Source organism: Lytechinus variegatus, chromosome 7, assembly GCF_018143015.1.
Source record: "Lytechinus variegatus isolate NC3 chromosome 7, Lvar_3.0, whole genome shotgun sequence".
Taxonomy (NCBI): Eukaryota; Metazoa; Echinodermata; class Echinoidea; order Temnopleuroida; family Toxopneustidae; genus Lytechinus; species Lytechinus variegatus.
Window position 1 is genome coordinate 10,543,929 of NC_054746.1, and position 24,040 is coordinate 10,567,968.

General features: G+C 36.9%; 1 protein-coding gene across 1 annotated transcript in view; it reads right to left on the bottom strand.

Annotated features, from left to right (window-relative positions):
• The window catches only part of LOC121418422 (ATP-dependent RNA helicase TDRD9-like), a 44,136-nt gene extending 24,373 nt beyond the window's left edge, over positions 1-19,763 (bottom strand). The window contains exons 1-15 of the mRNA XM_041612272.1: positions 19,507-19,763; positions 16,741-16,877; positions 16,210-16,355; positions 15,226-15,447; positions 14,464-14,586; positions 13,888-13,968; positions 13,109-13,267; positions 12,220-12,326; positions 10,987-11,042; positions 9,240-9,297; positions 6,826-6,968; positions 5,347-5,451; positions 3,436-3,533; positions 1,415-1,546; positions 138-300 (exon numbers count right to left, since the gene is read on the bottom strand). Coding sequence (XP_041468206.1) covers positions 138-300; positions 1,415-1,546; positions 3,436-3,533; positions 5,347-5,451; positions 6,826-6,968; positions 9,240-9,297; positions 10,987-11,042; positions 12,220-12,326; positions 13,109-13,267; positions 13,888-13,968; positions 14,464-14,586; positions 15,226-15,447; positions 16,210-16,355; positions 16,741-16,877; positions 19,507-19,754 — 1,978 coding nt within the window. The 5' untranslated portion in view covers positions 19,755-19,763. The remainder of the gene's footprint in view (positions 1-137; positions 301-1,414; positions 1,547-3,435; positions 3,534-5,346; positions 5,452-6,825; positions 6,969-9,239; positions 9,298-10,986; positions 11,043-12,219; positions 12,327-13,108; positions 13,268-13,887; positions 13,969-14,463; positions 14,587-15,225; positions 15,448-16,209; positions 16,356-16,740; positions 16,878-19,506) is intronic.
• Between the last annotated feature and the right edge of the window lie 4,277 nt (positions 19,764-24,040).

Consider the following 24,040-nt stretch of genomic DNA (forward strand, 5'->3'; position numbering starts at 1 on the left):
GTATTACGTTATATCGCTTACTGTAACCACGTTTGTTTCTCCCATTGGAAAAATAATTTTTTCAAGCTCTTCTTTGATTTTGGGTTCCACGTATTTACTACATACTGTACTGTACGTTAAGCCTTGACTCTACTTACCTATAACCAGACATTCTTTAAGACATCCAAAGACATGACCCAGAACCAGGAGTTTGCCGATGCGTATGTCTACAGGAAGGGATGCAAGGACACTCCCCACAAATGTCAGGTCACCATCGTGAGGATTTGCAACATTGGATCGTACTGTGGTGAGACCTCCAACCTGTAAGTCACAGAGATAGAACAGTTACTGACAGCTAAGCTTAAAGGACAAGTCCACCCGAAAAAAAACTTGATTCGAATAAAAAGAGAAAAATTCAACAAGCGTAACACTGAAAATTTCATCAAAATCGGATGTAAAATAAGAAAGTTATGACATTTCAAAATTTTGCTTCATTTCACAAAAACAGTTATATGAACGAGCCAGCTACATCCAAATGAGAGAGTCGATGATGTCATTCACTCACTATTTCTTTTGTTTTTTATTGTTTGAAATATGAAATATTTTGATTTTCTCGTCATTGTCATGTGAAATGAAGTTTCATTCCTCCCTGAACACGTGGAATTCCATTATTTTAACATTTTGTGCTTCAGGCAAGGAGGTCCTAATCGTCAAATTCATAAAAATTGAAATATTGTATAATTCAAACAATAAAAAACAAAAGAAATAGTGAGTGAGTGACATCATCAACTCTCTCATTTGGATGTAACTGGCTCGTTCATATAACTATTTTGTTAAAAATAAGCGAAACTTTGAAATGTCATAACTTTCTTATTTTACATCCGATTTTGATGAAATCTTCAGCATTGTGCTTATCTGATTTTTCTCTATTGATTCAAATCAAAATTTTTCTGAGGTGGACTTGACCTTTAAGTGTACAATTCTTGATAAATTGCAACGATTCTTTTTGGCTGGTGAGATTCTTGACTGCATGCACTCAAGGGTGGATCCAGGATTTTCCAAAGCAAAAAAAAAGAAGGTAATTTTGCTTCTCAAAAGGGGGGGGGTACGTGCCCCCTGTGTCCCCCCCTTGATCTGCGCCTGCATGCACTCGAAATTCATACTCCCGCCACTGCCAGACCAAGGACATATTACAACTTATAAAATTCTCAGTTGGTGATCTCTGTAACTTGCGACCCTAGAATCTACTCAGATCATCCTCACTCAAACATACATACATGAGCCAAGTTTGAAGTTGATCCCTCAAATAGTATTTCATCTATTACAAGAAAGATATACTTTCAGATTTAAAATTACAGTTGTTACCATGGATTTCTTTCTAAAAAACACACAAAACAGAATGCTGCTATTGCAGACTGTAGTAATATGATCTTACCTCTTTGAGGAGTAGAATGGTCTTCTCAATGTTGTCCAGGTTTGGTGGTTCCAAAGCCAAGGCCAGGATAGCCTTGGGTTCTCCCAGGTCCAAGACCTTCACCTGCAGAATCAGCTGCTCCAATGGACAACGCTGCAGAAAGAATCATATCAGCATCAAAGCTAACATAACCACACTGGCCCGTATTCTGAGGTCAGGTTTAACCCTATCTAGGCCGGGGGGGGGCCTCGGAGGCCCCCCCCTCAACGAATCGCACGATATTTTCGCCGTGCGAAATTTTTTGACCGCGCCGCTCACCGAGTTTTTACTTTCAAGTCTTGCGCAACTTTTGAGACCAATTTTGCGTCACCCGGGTATGTGGTTCCGAAATTACGCAACATTATGTAAGTGCATGTCAGACCGAAAATTGCTCAAAAACGTGATTTCGTGTACAAAGTCAATGCAAATTGTGTTTTCAACCAAATTTCATAAATGTATAATTATTTTTAGTTTTGCTAGTCTAAATGTATTCATTTTATGCTTTTTATGATCACAGAAGAGTCTCCAACAAATTTCATTGAAAAAAACAATGAAAAACAAAAGGTCAAAAAACAAAGAAATACATAAGAAATTGCAAAAAACAATATAATACATAAGAAAATGATTTGATATCACATTTTTTTTCATGTACTCTTGCTTAGGACACCACAAAGAGTTTCTATACCAAAAATTAGTACATTTGGAGCTTTATTTAGGGAGTTAGAGGAAAAAGTATGATTTCGCATACTAATTACGCATAAATTAGCATAATCACTTAATAGCAATTCGCATGAAATAAATTACTATACAATCTTGTAGATTATGTCCCAGGCAACCCGTGTGCCAATTTTCGGCGCGATCGCGCGGTCGACGGCCGAGATCTTAGGGGGGGGCCTGGGAGGCCCCCCCCCGGCCATAGGAACTCCCAAAATACCCCGGCCTAGATAGGGTTAACTTAAACCCAGGGTTAAAGTTGTGGTTTAAGTATGGATAGCCAATTGTTACATAAATCACTAACGGTAGAGATGTCATATTTCAGCTCATTTGGCTCTCAAATCATTCACAATTGTCTAGGAAGTATAAAAAGATGAATGGACAACGCTGCAGAAAGAAGTTGGCAGGATAAACAGATGCAAATTCATTTTAGTCATCCAGTTGTGTTCAAAATGAAAACCTTTTAATTGAAAAACTGAGAATAACAACCCATTTTTGCAACGTTTGCCAATTATTAATCGGCTCCTTCAGGCAAAAGACATCTGAAAATATAATCCATAATAAGGGCCTTCCTTTCAAGGTTTTGTCACTCGCCCAAAGAAGCTAATTCATAATTGGCGAAACATACACTTTCAAAGTGTAGTCAGTGATTTGTATTGGAAATATACCATTGCTTTTTTTTTGCTTGTCAAATTTTCATCGGGAAAATGTGCCGCCCCCCTTGTTTAAAAATCTCTGGAATAGCCCCTGATTAGAGGCCTCATCTTTGTGATTAATTTATGCAATCAAGCACACAAATCAACTATACAATCATACACTTAGTTTTTTGTTACAGGTCTAGGTAAAAAAAATGAATTTCTTAATTCCATTTGTGTTCCTTTAACTATATATCAAATTCAGAGCAAAGATTGCTCATTTCTTGAATTCTAATGAAATGATTCTAGGGTAGTATAAATCCATCTGTTTTGAGTTATGTTTGCATGTAGTAATTTGTAAATTGTCAAATTGATTTTTCAGATGTTAATTTCCCCCCTCTCCCCCCATCATCAAAATATTTATTTCTTGTGTACATTTGACAAATGAATAACTACATGTATGGTGACTTTAAGTTATACGAAAAACCAATTATGAATACTATTATTTTCAAATATATACATGTATACGATTTCTGAATGCAAATCATAATTTTATGTAAACAATGCATTATAGGTATTCAGACTACTGTATTGTATTTCTTCAATTCTTTGATATTCAAAATTGGACTGCATTGTCACATGATCACTTCTCACCAATATCTCCGGGATTGCAAACTCATCGATGCATTCCTCATAGAAAGCCTTGTGTACCAGTCTGTAGACTCGTCCTGAAGACACACGACCAGCACGACCTAAAATAAAAAGGATGGTTTTCAGAAGGGATCTTAGAATTCACAGCAAAATTTGACAAAATCAAGAAAGTATCCTAATGGAGATGCTGAAGAGGGAGGGATTGTTTTTTTGAACTATTCACTGAATTTCACATCAGGATTTAATTATAATATACCGTAAGTAACAGACTATAAACCGCATCCGTGTATTAATTGCCCCCCCCCCAACTTTGGACTAAAAAAAAAATTAAAAAAAATCCTCACATTTACATGCATATTTGAGGTACAAAGAAACAAAAACCAAGTTTAAGATTTCAAAGTACCCAAAGAGATTACCGGTATGCGGAAATCTGCTGTTCTTGATCAATTCATCTACAAATGTTAGCAAGAAAGGAAGGTCCCAACAATATTGGCCACTTACACAGTCACAGCGTACACACACACAGCACTGCCGTTCTTGTACATATTGCAAACTACGATACGGTACCAGTACATCTTATGATCTGTGTCATTCCCAGCGCTGGAGGAAGAAACATTCACATTTCTTGCATCACAATCTCACAATCACTTTCAGAATTTGTCGAGCATTCGATGTCTTAGCATGAATTTTAGATACGGGATTACAGGAAGATTCAAGAAACAAAGAAACTGGCATTTTTCAGGTGTTTTTACGGTTTTGTGCCGTCTCTCTCGTGCATGGTGATGGTGTACATGGTATCTTACGAAAAGCAAACAGGAAAGAAAAACTAAGCTGGTGCGTGCGAAACGGGACTTTGGAGGGGTTACAATAAATAGCGCCAGCTTAAGTCGCACTATAACCACAATACAACGCAAGCTCAAAGCTCACTCAACTCTCGCTCAGCTGTGACAAAATATTACGGAGTATGCTTGGTGTCTCTTTGAACTTAGCCAGGGGACTTCGCTGCTTTGAATCAAGAATAAAGTCGAAATTAGTGTCATGAAGGTAGGTGCGTTTGTTAAAGCTGTTCGTAAGTTAAGAGCGACTTTAAGAACGACTGGTGATCCTTTCTAGTGGCAAATAGTATATTATTGGTGATGTTTTAGCGCGTATGAAAGGTTCACCAGTCGTTCTTAAAGTCACTCTTAACTTACGAACATCTTTATGAACCGGCATTCTGGGCAGCAACGCCCGGCCACTCGATGTATTGTGAACTGGCACACATCTTACATATTCGGGAGGGGTTACGGCGGGCTGGCTCAGGCCCATCTCCGTGGATAAACCGCACCCCCGACTTTTGCTTCTATCCCGCTGAGAAGTTGCGATTAATACACCGTTACTTACGGTATTTTAGAGTAAAATCTTGGTGTAGTGTTTATCATGGCAATTATATTTTCATATTCTAAATAAGTTACACCCTGTTTTTTAAATTCCCAAGAAGTGTTTTTATCTTAATATTTGTTTCTGAAGACATATTGTTTGCTGTTGCAAGGTAATTTGCCTGTTCAAAAAATTACTGTTTGGCTTATTATACCAAAATAAGTATCTAACCAAGAAATGGTGAAAGACAAGTGAAGCACCTTCAATTTTTTAAATTAAACCAAGAACTCATTTTATTTATCAAATAAATGAAAAAATAAAACTTGTAGCTTGGCAATTACAGGCAGCATTTGCTTTTTAGTGAATCCCTCAAATTTCACAGATATTGATACTTTGCTCTCATACTGTGTTATGTGCACTCATGAAAAAAATATTATGTCAATCTCAATTTATATTATTTTTAGAATTATAATATATCATATGCAAAGTCATTGCAACGCTTCCTTTTGGATGTCAAATACAAGAAAAAATGAAATTATTATGAAACAGGATTACCTTTCCTCTGTTGAGCGTTTGCCTTAGAAGCCCAGTTGAGTTGAAGACTCTGATAGTTGGTCTCTACATCACATACCAAACACTTCAGCAACATGAAATCAATCACTAGCATGAAAGGAAATATCAACAAAATGTAAATAATTATTCAATTATTATATCAACAGAGAAAAATCCAACAAGCATAATGCTGAAAATTTCATCAAAATCGGATGTAAAAAAAGAAAGTTATGACATTTTAAAGTTTCGCTTATTTTCCTCAAAATAGTTATATGCACAATTTAGTCACATGCAAACAAGAGAATTGATGATGTCCCTCACTCACTATTTATTTAGTTTTTTATTGCTTGAATAATACAATATTTCAATTTTTACAGATTTGACATTAAAGACCAATTTGACTAAACCATATAATGTTAAACAATGGTAATTTCACATGTTCAGGGACAAATGAAATTTTGTTTCACAGGACAATGAGGAGAAAATTAGAATATATCATATTTCATATAATAAAATACAAAAGAAAAAGTGAGTGAGTGATGTCATCAGTTCCCTCATTTGCATACCAATCAGGATGTGCATATAACTATTATGTGAAATAAAGCGAAATTTTAAAATGTCATAACTTTCATATTTTACATTCAATTTTGATTAAATTTTCAGTGTTATACTCATTGGATTTTTCTCTTTTTATTCAAATCGACATTTTGTTGGGGTGGACTTGTCCTTTAAAAAGTACTTTGGAAGTGTCTAGAGATGTTACATGAAGTGATATAAACGACACAAGGGCAGAATATTTCTATCATTATCATCCCCTACTGACACGCGAGTATGCTTTTACAAACAAATGGACGAGCCACATGAGTTATCTGAGTGTCTGTAATTCTAAACATGTCCAATAAATTTGGACCAAAAATATACTCTACATCCTGACTGATTGTTAGTAATTTACATCATCAAAATAGATAATTTAGTATTTAAATGATGTGGTCTACATAATGAGAAATATGATTGCCACATCCCTGTCATTTGAAATATAAAACCTAATGATTTCAATGAAAAACCATAAGGTATCAATCAGGAAATAAAGAAATATGGAAATACAGAAATGTGGACATATGAAAATAAAATATTCATAAAAAATATTATATCACATTAAAAAAATTTGTTTGGGATGAATTGTTTTTCCCTGTATACATAATTGATCATTACTTGCCTACATGAGCAATACAACTTTGTGAACCATTTTTGTGTTTCTGTAATTGTCATCACAACATACTGGGCTAACCTCTATTCAAGCTCTCTGCAGCTTTTTGTTTCCACATATTTCTCTTCCTATACTCTCCCATTTATATACTCATGCTAACAAAATTGCTTGAATGCTTTCAATTTTATTGTTTGAATTTCAGTTTTTTTGTATTATATTAGAAAAACAGAATTGATTAATAATCCATTAAGCCATGAAAGCAGAGTGCAACATACCATATTTGATATCAGGAACAGTTATAGAACTCTCTGCAATGTTTGTCGAGAGGATGACCTTTCGAAATCCTTCCTCTGGCCTGATAAACGCCCTCGCTTGTTCTTGAGTTGTAATGGATGAATGCAGAGGAATGACGACAAGTCTATAAGAAGAATTTAATCAGACAAATTAAAAAAGTTAACTATGTCTATCAGGTTTTTATCAAATTGGAAAAGTAGTATATTGATGTTTTAGAATTAACAATTTCTGAAATGATACAATTACAACTTCATTGGAACCTTAATCAGCATATTAAAGCTTTGCCTTTCAAAATACATAAATGTTATATAATTATATTCAGAAAAACAAGACCTGACTACATTACATATGAACCTCTCACCAACAAAGATGGAATATTTGCTCAGCATGCAGCACAAAATACCTCACTTTATATGTACAATTAGGAAAATATCCTAGACAATAATATGATAGAGTATATTAAGCTTAAATAGTAGAGTTAGGATTACAATAGCTGCACTATATATGGTTGCGCTCCTTAATGCAGAGTGTTGAATATAGATAACAATACTACAATGTTAAGCCCAGAGAAACAAACTTTATTGTACTAGTTTATAACCTTACTTCACAATTAAATATCTAAAACATGACAAAACTTAAACACTTTAAATATATTTATTTTCTGGTGGGCTTCATCAACGTAAATGGACCTAATATTATCATTATTAATAATGGAAGATACCTGTATCACACTTTGATCTCTACCATCTCCTACCATCTCTGTCCCTAATTTGATAAATGACTAATTCCTGACTTGACCCAATCTGCATTTTTTTCTTAAAATATAAATTTGATAACCTTTTTTTTCTCTACTCCTATTATGATGAAGGTTAATTTATACAGAAGTATTGTAACTACATGTTTGAATTTATTGCTATTTTGTGTTATTCCATGTAGACACCAGCCAATGTGGAGAACCTCTCGACAGAATTTTCAATTCTTTTAGGTGATCCCCCAGGCATTGGCTGGTGCTCAATTTTATATTTCTTTTGTAATGTTTCTATTGATGTCATGTTTTCTCGCCTGGAAATGAAATAAATAAATAAAACATCTTGATAAACAAAAGGACTGATTTTGACAATACCAAAGTCCACAGTTTAATTCAATAATCTTGTCTCCCATTTTATCTTTTGTAGGTTTAAACCTATTAAGTTAGTCAACCTAAGCTAATGTCCCAAGTCTTCAACAACCAAATATTCATTTCAACATAACCATCAGTATAAAATTTCTAACTGATCTTATTCCACAAATACTCAAACCCCAAAATGGATTGGAAATTGCACGGAAGTAAAACAGACTAATTAAGAAGAGAAAAATAGTCTCAAAGTAATCAAAGTTTATGAGCTCCTTCAAGAATCATTACTAAATTGTTTCATCACAAAACAGCTTTATATTCTAGTACTTAATTTCATTTTTTAAGGCTTCTTCCACAAATCATAACTGAAAATAATCCCATGTAAGAAGCTCCAATAATCTCATGAAATGGATTCCTAGAAAATCAGGTCAATACTTAAAGGATTCACATTCAAATATAACCACTCATTATCTAAGTAAGGCGTTTTCTTCAGTCTGTGATTTTCTTCATTTTGCAATCTCTGATTCCGCAGTGAGCAATTATGATACCGTAATCCATCTCTTTTGAGATTTCCCGTCGACTCTGTGTGCAAATGCAGCAGTGGGCAACATTTATGTGAACCAGTTTGAACTGGTTTGAGAAGCAGCGCAGATCAATCTTATGCATGAATTGCATACCAAGTCACAGTGCCCTGTTCCCACCTTGCATCGTGAGCAGGTAAAAAAATAATAGGTAATAATTTCTTTATCATGGGTGCTACTTTTCATAACCTACTGCCTGTATCTGCTACATTTGATAAGCTTTTACATGGTAGTGAATTGGGGATTTTCCGGGCTCTTTTTTTTTTTATTTCAAGAGCTCTTTAAGCATTTCGGGGGTGAAATCGCACTGAAAACTTGTGTATTGCACTTATTTTAATTTGAACAAAAAAACACTGAGTAAATCAATATGATCATGCAGGAATAGAAAAATGGAAGTGAATCTTTAAAAATGAAGTTGTGGTAGCAACTACCAAATTAGTTCATACAGAATCTAATAAAATGACCATCTAGTAAGTATCTATATGTACTAATATAAAATATGTGCAAAAGGATTCTGGACGAAATTGTTTAATTACTGAGAAATTACCAAAACAAGCATGAAATTCCAAGCACAAAGTCAGGTCTTTTTTTAATGATATCTTTACAAGTTTTAAAGACTTTCTCATGAAATCATTGTTTACTTTAATGTTTAAAAAAAAAATGATAAAAAATAATTATGCAACAGCATTTTCATTCCCACCTCTCCTTAGATCCTTGTCCGGGGAGCAACTTCTCAAAATCTTGAATTTCTCTGATTCCTACATGGAAAACAAAACAAAATATCAAAAAGATAGCAATAATGCTTGGATACAACTTTCAATCCAGCTTCTTTTGATCAGGAACTGTCTTTCGATTGCCAAGGTTACCTGTGCATTAGCTTTTTACATGTAATGTTATTTTTTTTATGTTATGCCTATCAACTTTTAAAGTGAATGTTCCAGCTTGTGGCCATTTCTTGTTTTCATGCAAAATATTATATGAAGCAAATATTAACACCAATAATTACCATTGTTTAATCAAAAGTTGAATTCCAATTTCATTCATGTACAATAAAACCATTTGATTTACCAGATTTGTATATTTAAACAAGGGAAACATTAGAGATGGCACAATCTCATTGGAATCACAATTTCTCTTTTAAATCAATGCTAGTTTCCTGAAAATTAAAAACTTGTCTTGCATCATTTACACGGAATGATACTGTAGATGTCATCTACTTTAGAACCCCAACCTCAAAAATTATATGACCATGTAACTATCTGCATTTTGAAATTAATGACCTGAATTCACAAAGGTGGTTTTGTAAACCCACGGTTTAATCCATGGTTTTTATGCAGATTTCCTGAATGAATTACGCTTAGTTTACCATGTATCGGGCGCGTGTATAAAAAATTTCAATGCTGATGCGCGCTTTTGTCATAGTGCGCCAAATTGACATCTGCTTCCATGGTAAGATACGCTATTATATTCATGAGTTCACTGTTTGAAGAGTAGACTCCTTATTTAAAACAGTGGACTCATGAATAAAACAGCGTGGATGACCACGGCAACAGGAGTCAATTTGGCGCACTGAGACAGAAGCGCGCATGAGCATTGGACAATTTTCAATATCAAGCGTAATTTATACAGGAAATTTGCATAATCCATGGACTCAACCGTGGGTTTTCAAAACCACCTTTGTGAATTCGAGTCAATGTTTGCCACTGTCTGTCTGATACTTATCAAACATTACACCAATCCTTGTCATCAAACCTCAGGCATGATGATAACGATAAAACAAGTTACACTCTGACTTAACTTGGAATGGGAGTATTTATATGAAAATAGGTATTAATATAATGCTGTCTAGATCTAGATGTGATCAGTTCCAAGGTGCACTACTATTAATATTACTATTTTAAAAATACCCCAGGTTTAGCTCGAGCTGCCTTCCAGGGCTCAGTGCATTCAAGGAATCAATCCTTCCGGGTGGGTGTTTCATAAAGCTGTTCGTAAGTTAAGAGCGAGTGGTGATCCTTTCTTGTGGTAAATGATACATTCATTGGCGATGGTTTAGCACGTTAAGAAAGGTTCACCAGTCGTTCTTTAAGTCGCTCTTATCTTAAGAACAGCTTTATAAAACAACCCTCGGGTACCCATTTCACCTCACCCGGGGCCGTTGCATATAACTTTTTACCTGAGAAAGCTCAGGTTGTTTTTACCAGAGTTTTTGCCCTGTGTTAAAGTCAATGGCAGAAATCAGACTAACCTTAGTTTTCAATTTTTTCCAGAGTTTTCTCAAGTAAAAAGTTTTATGCAACAGGCTGAAGGGTTGGGTGCAGCACAATATGGATAAATTTCTTGCTGAAGAAATACATGCCATGGTTAGGATTTGAACCCATGACCCTCTGACTGAACAGTCAGAGTCAGAACCACAAGACCAAGTATGTTACATGATCTATACTCACCAGGAAGAAAAACCAGCACTGTACCCCTGTTCTTAACCATATTGTTGGCTGGTATCCTAACAGATATTTAAAGAAAACAGGATTTTCCTCTTGTAAATGGAAATAAAAGCTTGTCCATCGTTAATAGTGAAATAGTAAAATGCTTGATAATATTACTGTATTCGAGTATTCCCGGAAGTTAAGATTGTTCTACATAAAATCTATTTATCAAGAGGCTCCTTTTCAAGCTAAAAAATAATACATTTTGAAAATGAAATTAATCAGCTTTTATCGAAAATAAATAAATAAAGGGAACAATCATGATAATAAGCCCAGACTTACCTGCTCAAAACAAACATCATAACGGTCAAAATAAACTTGATGGCAGATGATAAAGGGAAATTGTAGTTACTGGTATCTCTACTCCATCTCAAAATGATTACATTACCAATATGATGCCATGTTCTTTACATCATTGCTGATGATAACATTCTGCTATAATTTAGTGTCTGATACATTGGAACCACATCTCTGAGCACTTAAAAGATATATCACCCCTCCCCTTCCTCTGGCTTGCTCGCACACAATGTACAGGTAAGCCTAATCTCCGCTCCTTAAGGATCATTCAACCAAGAGTACAACAGGACAAAAATGGGCTAACAAAACTAGGCCTTTAAACTTAGACCCAGTGGCACGTATTCTGAAGTCAGGTTTAACTTAGACCATGGTCTAACCAAAATGCTAAAATTATGGAAAGCCAAAAGTGTCAATTCTTTTATCATTAAGTTGCATGTTTCTTAGGTTTACTCTGCTCTTTCCTGATCCATCGATGGTGAAGGCAATCATCTACTTATACTTCCAAGACAATTACGAATGCTTTGAGAGCCAAATGAGCTGAAATATTATATCTCTACTGTTAGTGATTCATGGAACAATTGGCTGTCCATACTTAAACTACAACTTTAAACCTGAGTTTAAGTTAAACCTTACTTCAGAAGGTTGAGAGCCAAATGAGCTGAAATATTATATCTCTACTGTTAGTGATTCATGGAACAATTGGCTGTCCATACTTAAACTACAACTTTAAACCTGAGTTTAAGTTAAACCTTACTTCAGAAGGTTTAGTGAATGATCGTGGGGGTTAAATTTATGATTAAATATAATAAATACAATAATCAGTAATTCTTTGCAGGATCGGCACCATGATCAATCACTCAACTTTGTGATATGGGCCCCTGGTAAGAAAATTCTTACCCTTGTTCCTGTCTCTCCATGTTGTCAAAGTTACAGACCAAGTTCTTGGCTAAATCATAGGTCTCCTTGTAGATGGTGGGCATCATATCGGGCCTATGACGTGGGACCTATACACACAAAAAAAATAATCATTACCTTTAATGGAATGGAATGGTATTTGTGATATGGCAGTCTGTAGCTTACTGTGTACTTATTTGTTGAGAGGTCGGGTACCTGAATGAACAGTCGTAACATGTTCAGATAAGCTGAAGTGAAAAATGAATTAGATATTGAATTTGGTAGGATACTGTAGTAGGATTTAAGATTAACTATTTACTTATTTTTGTTCTTGAGTAATCATGAAAACAAAAGCAAGACGGATGGATTGACTACCAGAAAACATAATACCTCCAGTACCACCTATTGAGGGCAGAGGCATAAGAATTTCAAAGCTATAGACAGGCTTTAACATGTTCTTACCAATCCAAACCTAGTGAGGTTATCAAGGTACACCTCCTCTACATCATATATTTTCCAGCATTATGGAGTATAGCTGGTAAATTTTGTTTAGACAGCAACGTATGAATGCTAAGTAGCTTGGCAGGCTAATCCCAAAATAACATGTATTTTGTTTTTTGGTGCGTACTCAATAGTTGTTATGGTTTTTTTATGAGAGATTTGTAAGACTTATGCTGTGAACGTTGGAGGATGAACATAGACCTTCCCTTCTACACTGAAAACAGGAAGCATATCTCGTGATCATCTCACTGGGAGAGTTGCCACCTTGCAATTTAAAACAGTGAATTTTGTAGTTTTCATCACATTGCCAATTTAGAGCGTTTATCTTGATTAGCGTAGATTCAAGAGCTTCTATTTAGGGATGGCACTTTATTTTCCACTGGGTTCTTACCAGACCAAACCTAGTGAGGTTATCAAGGTACGCTTCCTCTACGTCAAAGACCTTCCCTTCTACGCTGACAACAGGAGGCATCTCTAGTGATCCTCTTACTGGGAGGGCAAAGTATTCTCCAAACAGAGACACATCAATGGTAGCCGACATCAGAATCACCTGTCATGGCAATGATGGTAAAAGAATCAGAACAGAAAAAAATAAAACTAGTGCAGAAAATACAAGGGGGCCGACATGTAGTCCAGATTGGACTAATCAGCACCAATCCACTCATCTTCCATGACTAGAGATTGGGAGACATGTGCCCTTTAAGTTAGCTTTGGGAAAGGGAACTTCCAAACACCAAGGTCCAATGTGGACTGGACGGGGGGGGGGGGGGGGGAGGTGGCAATGTCACTCTCACGTCACAGCCCAAATCGCCTGTAAATTTCCCAAAATGGAATGCTTTGGGATGAAGATCTTTCATTGAATCATCCCAAAATCTGCTACAAACAATTTAAGAATATTGAGAAAATCAGAACAAAACAGGAGGGACGACTGCAAACCAAAATGTTTGTAACATTTTCTGAAAAATTTCATTATTATTTTGTATTTTGTATGTATGTACATAATAGTCATTTTTTCTAATGATTTTTAATCATATATGCTGTATTTCTCCTAATGAAAAAAATGCAATAATTAAAATTTTTTTTCTTTAATTTCAAAGTAGTGTTTCCTGTGGAAAGAGGCATAAATCAATACAATACTGAAACTCAATTGACCACTTATAATGCACTAACCTTAACGTGCCTGGAGCAAGTACGCTGTAGTTTCCTTACAACCAGCATAGCAAAGTCTGTATCTTGATCTCTTTCATGAACCTGGTATTAAAGCACAAGGGAGTCATTTCATGAAACAATTAATCCATGATTTTTCACAGACAACTATCAAAATCTACTGATAACCTTGCATTAGATTGACTAAGAGCACATTTTTTTCACAGCAATCATTGTCAAAATGAGTAAAATCTACTGGGTCCTTTTTCACAAAGACTTGTTATAATAACAAATGCACAATTTTTACAACAAATTTAGTATAAGCCAATCAGATTGAAAGATTTTAGTAGCTTATAACTGTTATTGTAAAGTTGTTTTGACTGTATTTTTCATGAAATGGATCTATGGTCAGATTCTTCTTTATATACTACACAAAAGAGATATTGTCTATCACAAAAACAATAGGTCAAACAGAGTGAAAAGTAGACCATCTGGTTGACTGGTTGTAGAACAAGTGGATACAAGCCCTCCATATACCTTAAAAAAAGAATATATAACTTTCGGTAACTGTTTAAGATATAGCAAAGCGGTTATATATACCTCATCTAAAATGATATGACTGTACTCATTCATAGTCTTTGTGTTGATGAGTTTCTGAAGGAGAACGCCTGTAGTCATGTAAGTCAACCTAGTGTCAAGAGATGTTGTTCGGTCCATACCAACCTATCAAAACAATTCATGAGAAACAGAACATCAGGGGGCATTTCATGAAAGGAATTGTTTAGTATGACAAGGGGGTGTTTCACAAAGATTTAAGCATGACTTTTTAAACTGCAAAAAATATGTAGTGGATCTGTATATCAAACTACCAAGAGAGAGATAAGAGTTGCCATTTTAATGACCACATGGTCTTTATGGATAAAGTTTCAAGGGAGAATATTACCACAAAATTCTTTTATAAACATGTGGTGTTAAAGCAGAATTGCCTATACTGGGTGATATTCTGATAGTCATGGTTTAGTTATGCCTAGGTTAACTTAGACCCCACTTTTATGTTAACTCATTCACCAATTAATGATTATTTGTATCCGGAGGCAAAAAGTAGTCAAAATTTAATTGAGTCATGAAATGGGGAGAATAGGAATATACAAAAATATATAATGAATTAATTGATACATGATAAAAGTAATCAAAATCGAAGAAATGTGGTTAAAAATTCTAGTTAATTATTAGAATACCATCCAGTGTTTTTTTCTTCATATTTCATAGGGTGTACTCAAGGTTCCATATACAGAATTTACAGCATTTACTTTGGTTGTTCTACAATAAATACAATCAAATCCTAGAAAATATCTCCATTACCTTGTATCCAACAAGACTGCCAAGTTGCCATCTTCTTTCCTCACACACTCGGCGCGCAATACTAATAGCTGCAATCTTTCTTGGCTGTGTCACCACAATGTTACAGTGTTTCCTCTTGCACACGTAATCATCAAGAATATACTGCGGTACTTGAGTTGTCTTGCCACAGCCAGTAGAACCTTGAATTATGGTCACCTGATTGCTTTCTATGGTGTTCAGAACCTGCAAAGCAAAAAGGAGAATATAGTTCAAGTTTGATCAGAAAAGAGAGCCCATAAATGAGGTTGGCAACCATTTTTAAAGTGATATCGGTTGATTTCATGGTGTTTAGATTCTGCAAAGCATAAAAGGAAATAAAATATCACAAGTGTAATAGAATAAGAGAGGGGATAAAATGAGGTTGTCAACTGTTTTTAAAGTCTTAACAGTTGCTTTCATGGTGTTTTGACCCTGAAACCAAAGGGGGGGGGGGAATATCACAAGGAGAGCAAATAATGTGCAATATAGAAAGAGTTAAAAAAATAAAAAGTGAGACTCATCATAAATTATAAGATGAATACCAGATGAGCTCTCACATAGATTTACTTTAAATATATAATACCTAGCATTTATGAGGTGTCGATTTATTTAGTTTCCTATTCTCTGGCGCACTATATATTACCCCTGATGTAGCTCCAGCTGCTAAAGGTGCGATCAGGGAATTAATCTTGATGGGTACCCAATCACCTCACCTGGGTTGAGTGCAGAAGGAAAACATGCCATGGCCGAGATTCGAACCCACGCCCCTCTCATTGAAAGACGAGATTCGTAACCACTGGATCTTATTCTGATCAGATAAATGCCAATTATTTCTTTAGTTCCATGAATCACTATAGTATCTTTAGGGTGATTGGCCATGGCATAACACTTATTTGAATGTAACAAATTAAATTTAAGACAAACAATACACGGACAAAAAATTGAACTTATAATATTCTAATTCACCTGATCTTTGTGTTTTGTAATGGGCAGTTCTTCGTTGTAGGTATGATCAAAGTTGTAATTGTCATATGCCTTGACCATTTCCTCCGCAGATTTCTCATCAGGCAAGACTGGTCTCGCTCCTGACATAACACTCATACTCTCCAAATCTGTGATGTTATTGTACATCAAAATATATGACTTTAACATGCATCAAAATATATGACATTAACACACTTCAAAATATGTTAGATTAATGTATATCACAGTATGAGACATTAACATTCATCAAAATACAGTATGTGACATTAATTTACACCAAAATATGTTTGAAACAGGTGCATTATCATATGCATACATAACTGTCTACTTGGTTTTCATTTTCAAATACTAGTTTCATAAAAATATCCATGAACCTAAATATTACAATAAAAAAAATTAAAGACAATTTTATGATCGAAATCACAAATAAAAAAAAATTCCTACAGTTTAATATCATTCTATAATTCAAATATTTCAAAATAGCAAATTAACAAAATAAATGATCAAACATACCTGACATAGCACTGCTAGGGAGGGGCTTGTCTTCCTCAATGTGCAGGTTAGATACGTCATCTTCAAGCTGTTGCTCCTCCCATTCCTTCCGATATCTTTCTGCATAGGACTGAGAGCGGACTGGCTGAGGCTTTGGGCTTTTAAAATAAAACAAATACAAATGGTAAAAATAATAAGCACTCCATACCTAAGAGGAAATTAGGTCTTGAAGGTGTACTAGGACACCGTTCTCATCACTTTTTTAACTGCCCAAACAGTAAAGCATATAGGGATGAACCAATATGCATACATGACTTTGTGGAGTATTTAAACCTTATTTTTCACTATTTAGGAGATTTTGAGGTAAGGTTTGAGCAATGTCTGTGATACTAATCCTAACAAAGAATATATAAGGGTAATGCTTTTTAGTAGAAATGCTGTTTCCTTTTTTGTTGTTGTCCTGCCTACCTTCACTGACTAAATAAACCAATGTCTATGGAAAAATACAAGCATTTGATCCTGCTCGAAAATTGGACAGAATAAAGCCACTCTCCCACCATATAATGTTCTATATTACGGCTAGGCCTAGATATATTATTTTGAACCTTCTCCATATTCTTATTTTCAAGTTTGGGTTGCTGTCGCAAAGGGAACTCTTCTGGCAGTCTCGCCTGCATTACGCGATTCGATATAGCAGCAGTGCTGACTTTGAAAACAGCTACTGAATAATTATTCACAAAAAAACACTCAATAAAATACTATGTCCAATGACCCAATATGACCTAAAACATGAGCAAAAACATACTTGATTACCCGTATGTCTATATTTTATGAACGTAGATCCATAAACTTTCTAAGTTATGATGCCAATACAACAAATACCCCCAACACAGCCAAAGTTCATTGACCTTTAATGACCTTTGATCTTGGTCATGTGACCTGAAATGCGCACAGGATATTCAGGGATACATGGTTACTCTCATGTCCAAGTTTCATGAAACAAATAAACTTTTAAAGTTATGACAATTCCACAAATACTCCCAAAATCTATATCAAAGTTCAATGACCCTAAATGACATTTGACCTTGATCATGTGACCTGAAACTTGCACAGGATGTTCAGGGATACATAACTGCTCTCATGTCTAAGTTTCATGAACTAGATCCATACATTTTCAAAGTTATGACAATTCCACGAATACCCCCGACATGGTTAGTTTGTTGACCCTAAATGACCTTTGACCTTGGCCATGCGACCTAAAACTTAGGCATAATGTTCAGTGATACACTATTAAGCCTATGGCTAAGGTTCATGAACTAGATCCATATACAATCCAAGTTATGACAACATTTCAAAAACTTACACTTGGTAAAAATTTCGATATGGATTCCCCCAACACAGTCTAAGTTCATTGACCCTAAATGACCTCGTCATGTGAACTAAATCTCTGGCAGGATCTTCAGTAATACTTGATTACCCTTACGTCCAAGTTTCATGAACTAGGTCCATGATAAACTTTCTAAGTTATGAGATGACATACGCGCTGCCGTCGGAACACTCACACATTGTACGAGGTTAGTATGTACTAACCTCGTACAATAGACCGTGTTTGACCCTGGATTTCAAAGTAGTCGGCAAACATCGCTTCATTGCTGAAGTAATATTTGCCAAAATTCCTTCTCGCTACGCACCGGGGCTCTTGCCGGTAAGTAGCAATAGATTAAAGAAATATGAAAATAATAATAAAATAATAATCATTAAAAAAAAACAAATTTCGCTTACCTCGGCCTCGAAAGTGACTTCGCTTGTCTCTTCCACGGAAATACAAGGAAGCCCGTTGGTGGCGCTAATAATTTCACAAACTTGATTCAGCTCCTCGGTAATTTTATAACTGTATCTAAATTCTTGGAATGCGCAATCCTTATGATTAATTTACTAATTATGGGCACCAATGAATGAAATACCTTCAAAAACATAATTAAAGATTATTATTGGTGATGATAACACTTATTTGCAATGAATTTAAAAAGATGACTAATAAAAAAAAATGAAAATAATATACATGCCTGGAAAGAAACCAGCAGTAGAGGATTTAACGAACGTCAATAATACGTATACGGTATCCCAAAGTCTATACAATGAAAAGATTGGACACTTCACGGACTTCGCGTAATGCCTTGCGTCGATTTGCGTGTAGAAGTAGTGTAGGTGCCTAGTCTTTCCCTTGTCGTGTCTTTGATATGAATATAAATCGCGCGCCCTCTTTAGGCGAAAATTGATATCCGCGCTGAGCAGTTTTCATCTCCGTAAAATCTTCACTAAAGATCAAGAAAATATACATGTTTTTTAAAAGAAACTTCAAGGAGAAGTCACGGAAGGATCTAAATGATTCGGTAAGTGTCATAGCAGAATGTGATATATAAAATTTTAAGTAATATTTTATGTGGGCAAAAGCCCAGAAAAGTTTAACTGTGTCGTGTGTGTCGCGTTGCATTCGACTGATATTCCTTCGCACGCGAGATGCTTTGAACCCATGGGTGCCGTCGGAAAAGCGGCGCCTATGTCTCGCTCTGCTAATGTGCATGCAGGCGAGACAAAATCTAGAGAAACGGGATCAGGAACTAAATCAGTGAATGAACCAGACGTCAAGACAGTATTATGCTATTTTGGGTGGCTGTCGCAAGAAGAACTCTTTCCGCCTCCTCGCAGTAAGCCCCCCCCCCCCCCCCGCCCCGCACCACCACCATAATATGCAGCTGCAGAGCAGAGAACACGTTTTGTTTTTACCGTGATTGTAAGCCTTGCCTTGCCCGAGTCTTCCGCAGTGACTCCTCGTAGCGCTCCGTTCGCAACTTTCCAGATCCTCCCGTTGCACTGGCGGAAATTGCAGCTGGGAATGATGGCTTGGCCTTGCCAATCTTGAACCAGTCATCAATATCTTCAAATGATGCTTCTGCAGATAAAAATCTCGCCATATTTGAAGGAATAGCCAAACATTTCACTTTTATAAACTTTTGCCAAATACATGCTCGCATCGACCATCCGTTCACCGGCGTGAAGTTGGTTGGATATTCGATATTCGATATTCAAACTGTGAAGTTGGTTGGATATTCAGGTTCGATATTCAAACGCGTGTGAAGTTGGACAGATATTCAATATTCGATATTCAAAAATTAGGGGTTTTGAAAGCTAGCTAGGGGGTTTAAAAGGTGAAACACGACTCGGGCAACCATAAAATAGCTGGCTTCCCCTAATACGAGGATTTTTTAGGGGACAAAAGTCAGGGAATAAAAGGGTTGGAAATTTCTAATTTAATTTTTTTTTCAAGGGGCCCCAAGGGATATCCCGACGGCCTAGCCAGGGTGACCACCTATCCTAACTTGTAGAACTCGATTCGGGCAACAAGATAAACACCTGCTTGACCCGGCGCATGCACATTAAGGGGGCTCAAATTAACAAAATTAAAGGGAAAAAAGGGCTATTTAGACCATTTTTAATTAAAAAAAATATTTTTTTCAAGGGGCCCCCAGGGATATCCCGACGGCCTAGCCAGGGTAACCACCTATCCTAACTTGTAGAACTCGACTCGGGCAACAAGATAAACACCTGCTTGACCCGGCGCATGCACATTAAGGGGGCTCAAATTAACAAAATTAAAGGGAATAAAGGGCTATTTAGACCATTTTTTAATTAAAAAAAGTATTTTTTTCAAGGGGCCCCCAGGGATATCCCGACGGCCTAGCCAGGGTAACCACCTATCCTAACTTGTAGAACTCGACTCGGGCAACAAGATAAACACCTGCTTGACCCGGCGCATGCACATTTAGGGGACTCAAATTAACAAAATTAAAGGGAATAAAGGGCTATTTAGACCATTTTTTAATTAAAAAAAGTATTTTTTCAAGGGGCCCCCAGGGATATCCCGACGGCCTAGCCAGGGTAACCACCTATCCTAACTTGTAGAACTCGACTCGGGCAACAAGATAAACACCTGCTTGACCCGGCGCATGCACATTAAGGGGGCTCAAATTAACAAAATTAAAGGGAATAAAGGGCTATTTAGACCATTTTTTAATTAAAAAAAGTATTTTTTTTCAAGGGGTCCCCAGGGATATCCCGACGGCCTAGCCAGGGTAACCACCTATCCACACTTGTAGAACTTGATTCGGGCAACAAGATAAACACCTGCTTGACCCGGCGCATGCACATTAAGGGGGCTCAAATTAACAAAATTAAAGGGAATAAAGGGCTATTTAGACCATTTTTTGATTAAAAAAAGTATTTTTTTTCAAGGGGCCCCCAGGGATATCCCGACGGCCTAGCCAGGGTAACCACCTATCCTAACTTGTAGAACTTGATTCGGGCAACAAGATAAACACCTGCTTGACCCGGCGCATGCACATTAAGGGGGCTCAAATTAACAAAATTAAAGGGAATAAAGGGCTATTTAGACCATTTTTTTATTTAAAAAAGTATTTTTTCCAAGGGGCCCCCAAGATAACCCCACGACCTAGCCAGGGTAACCACCTATCCTAACTTGTAGAACTCGACTCGGGCAACAAGATAAACACCTGCTTGACCCGGCGCATGCACATTAAGGGGGCTCAAATTAACAAAATTAAAGGGAATAAAGGGCTATTTAGACCATTTTTTTTATTTAAAAAAGTATTTTTTTCAAGGGGCCCCCAGGGATATCCCGACGGCCTAGCCAGGGTAACCACCTATCCTAACTTGTAGAACTCGACTCGGGCAACAAGATAAACACCTGCTTGACCCGGCGCATGCACATTAAGGGGGCTCAAATTAACAAAATTAAAGGGAATAAAGGGCTATTTAGACCATTTTTTTTATTTAAAAAAATATTTTTTTCAAGGGGCCCCCAGGGATATCCCGACGGCCTAGCCAGGGTAACCACCTATCCTTACTTGTAGAACTCGACTCGGGCAACAAGATAAACACCTGCTTGACCCGGCGCATGCACATTTAGGGGGCTCAAATTAACAAAATTAAAGGGAATAAAGGGCTATTTAGACAATTTTTTTTATTTAAAAAAGAATTTTTTCCAAGGGGCCCCCAGGGATATCCCGACGGCCTAGCCAGGGTAACCACCTATCCTAACTTGTAGAACTCGACTCGGGCAACAAGATAAACACCTGCTTGACCCGGCGCATGCACATTTAGGGGACTCAAATTAACAAAATTAAAGGGAATAAAGGGCTATTTAGACCATTTTTTTAATTAAAAAAAGTATTTTTTCAAGGGGCCCCCAGGGATATCCCGACGGCCTAGCCAGGGTAACCACCTATCCTAACTTGTAGAACTCGACTCGGGCAACAAGATAAACACCTGCTTGACCCGGCGCATGCACATTAAGGGGGCTCAAATTAAGAAAATTAAAGGGAATAAAGGGCTATTTAGACCATTTTTTGATTTAAAAAAGTATTTTTTTTCAAGGGGCCCCCAGGGATATCCCGACGGCCTAGCCAGGGTAACCACCTATCCTAACTTGTAGAACTTGATTCGGGCAACCAGATAAACACCTGCTTGACACGGCGCATGCACATTAAGGGGGCTCAAATTAACAAAATTAAAGGGAATAAAGGGCTATTTAGACCATTTTTTAATTAAAAAAGTATTTTTTTCAAGGGGCCCCCAGGGATATCCCGACGGCCTAGCCAGGGTAACCACCTATCCTTACTTGTAGAACTCGACTCGGGCAACAAGATAAACACCTGCTTGACCCGGCGCATGCACATTTAGGGGGCTCAAATTAACAAAATTAAAGGGAATAAAGGGCTATTTAGACCATTTTTTTATTTAAAAAAGTATTTTTTCCAAGGGGCCCCCAGGGATAACCCCACGGCCTAGCCAGGGTAACCACCTATCCTAACTTGTAGAACTCGACTCGGGCAACAAGATAAACACCTGCTTGACCCGGCGCATGCACATTAAGGGGGCTCAAATTAACAAAATTAAAGGGAATAAAGGGCTATTTAGACCATTTTTTTTATTTAAAAAAGTATTTTTTTCAAGGGGCCCCCAGGGATATCCCGACGGCCTAGCCAGGGTAACCACCTATCCTAACTTGTAGAACTCGACTCGGGCAACAAGATAAACACCTGCTTGACCCGGCGCATGCACATTTAGGGGGCTCAAATTAACAAAATTAAAGGGAATAAAGGGCTATTTAGACAATTTTTTTTATTTAAAAAAGTATTTTTTCCAAGGGGCCCCCAGGGATATCCCGACGGCCTAGCCAGGGTAACCACCTATCCTAACTTGTAGAACTCGACTCGGGCAACAAGATAAACACCTGCTTGACCCAGCGCATGCACATTAAGGGGGCTCAAATTAACAAAATTAAAGGGAATAAAGGGCTATTTACACCATTTTTAATTAAAAAAAGTATTTTTTCCAAGGGGCCCCCAGGGATACCCCGACGGCCTAGCCAGGGTAACCACCTATCCTAACTTGTAGAACTCGACTCGGGCAACAAGATAAACACCTGCTTGACCCGGCGCATGCACATTAAGGGGGCTCAAATTAACAAAATTAAAGGGAATAAAGGGCTATTTAGACCATTTTTAATTAAAAAAAGTATTTTTTTCCCAAGGGGCCCCCAGGGATATCCCGACGGCCTAGCCAGGGTAACCACCTATCCTAACTTGTAGAACTCGGTTACCCTGGCTAGGCCGTCGGGATATCCCTGGGGGCCCCTTGAAAATATACTTTTTTTGATTAAAAAATTGGTCTAAATAGCCCTTTATTCCCTTTAATTTTGTTAATTTGAGCCCCCTTAATGTGCATGCGCCGGGTCAAGCAGGTGTTTATCTTGTTGCCCGAGTCGAGTTCTACAAGTTAGGATAGGTGGTTACCCTGGCTAGGCCGTCGGGATATCCCTGGGGGCCCCTTGAAAAAGTACTTTTTTTAATTAAAAAAATGGTCTAAATAGCCCTTTATTCCCTTTAATTTTGTTAATTTGAGCCCCCTTATTGTGCATGCGCCGGGTCAAGCAGGCGTTTATCTTGTTGCCCGAGTCGAGTTCTACAAGTTAGGATAGGTGGTTACCCTGGCTAGGCTGTCGGGATATCCCTGGGGGCCCCTTGAAAATATACTTTTTTTGATTAAAAAAATGGTCTAAATAGCCCTTTATTCCCTTTAATTTTGTTAATTTGAGCCCCCTTAATGTGCATGCGCCGGGTCAAACAGGTGTTTATCTTGTTGCCCGAGTCGAGTTCTACAAGTTAGGATAGGTGGTTACCCTGGCTAGGCCGTCGGGATATCCCTGGGGGCCCCTTGAAAAAATACTTTTTTTAATTAA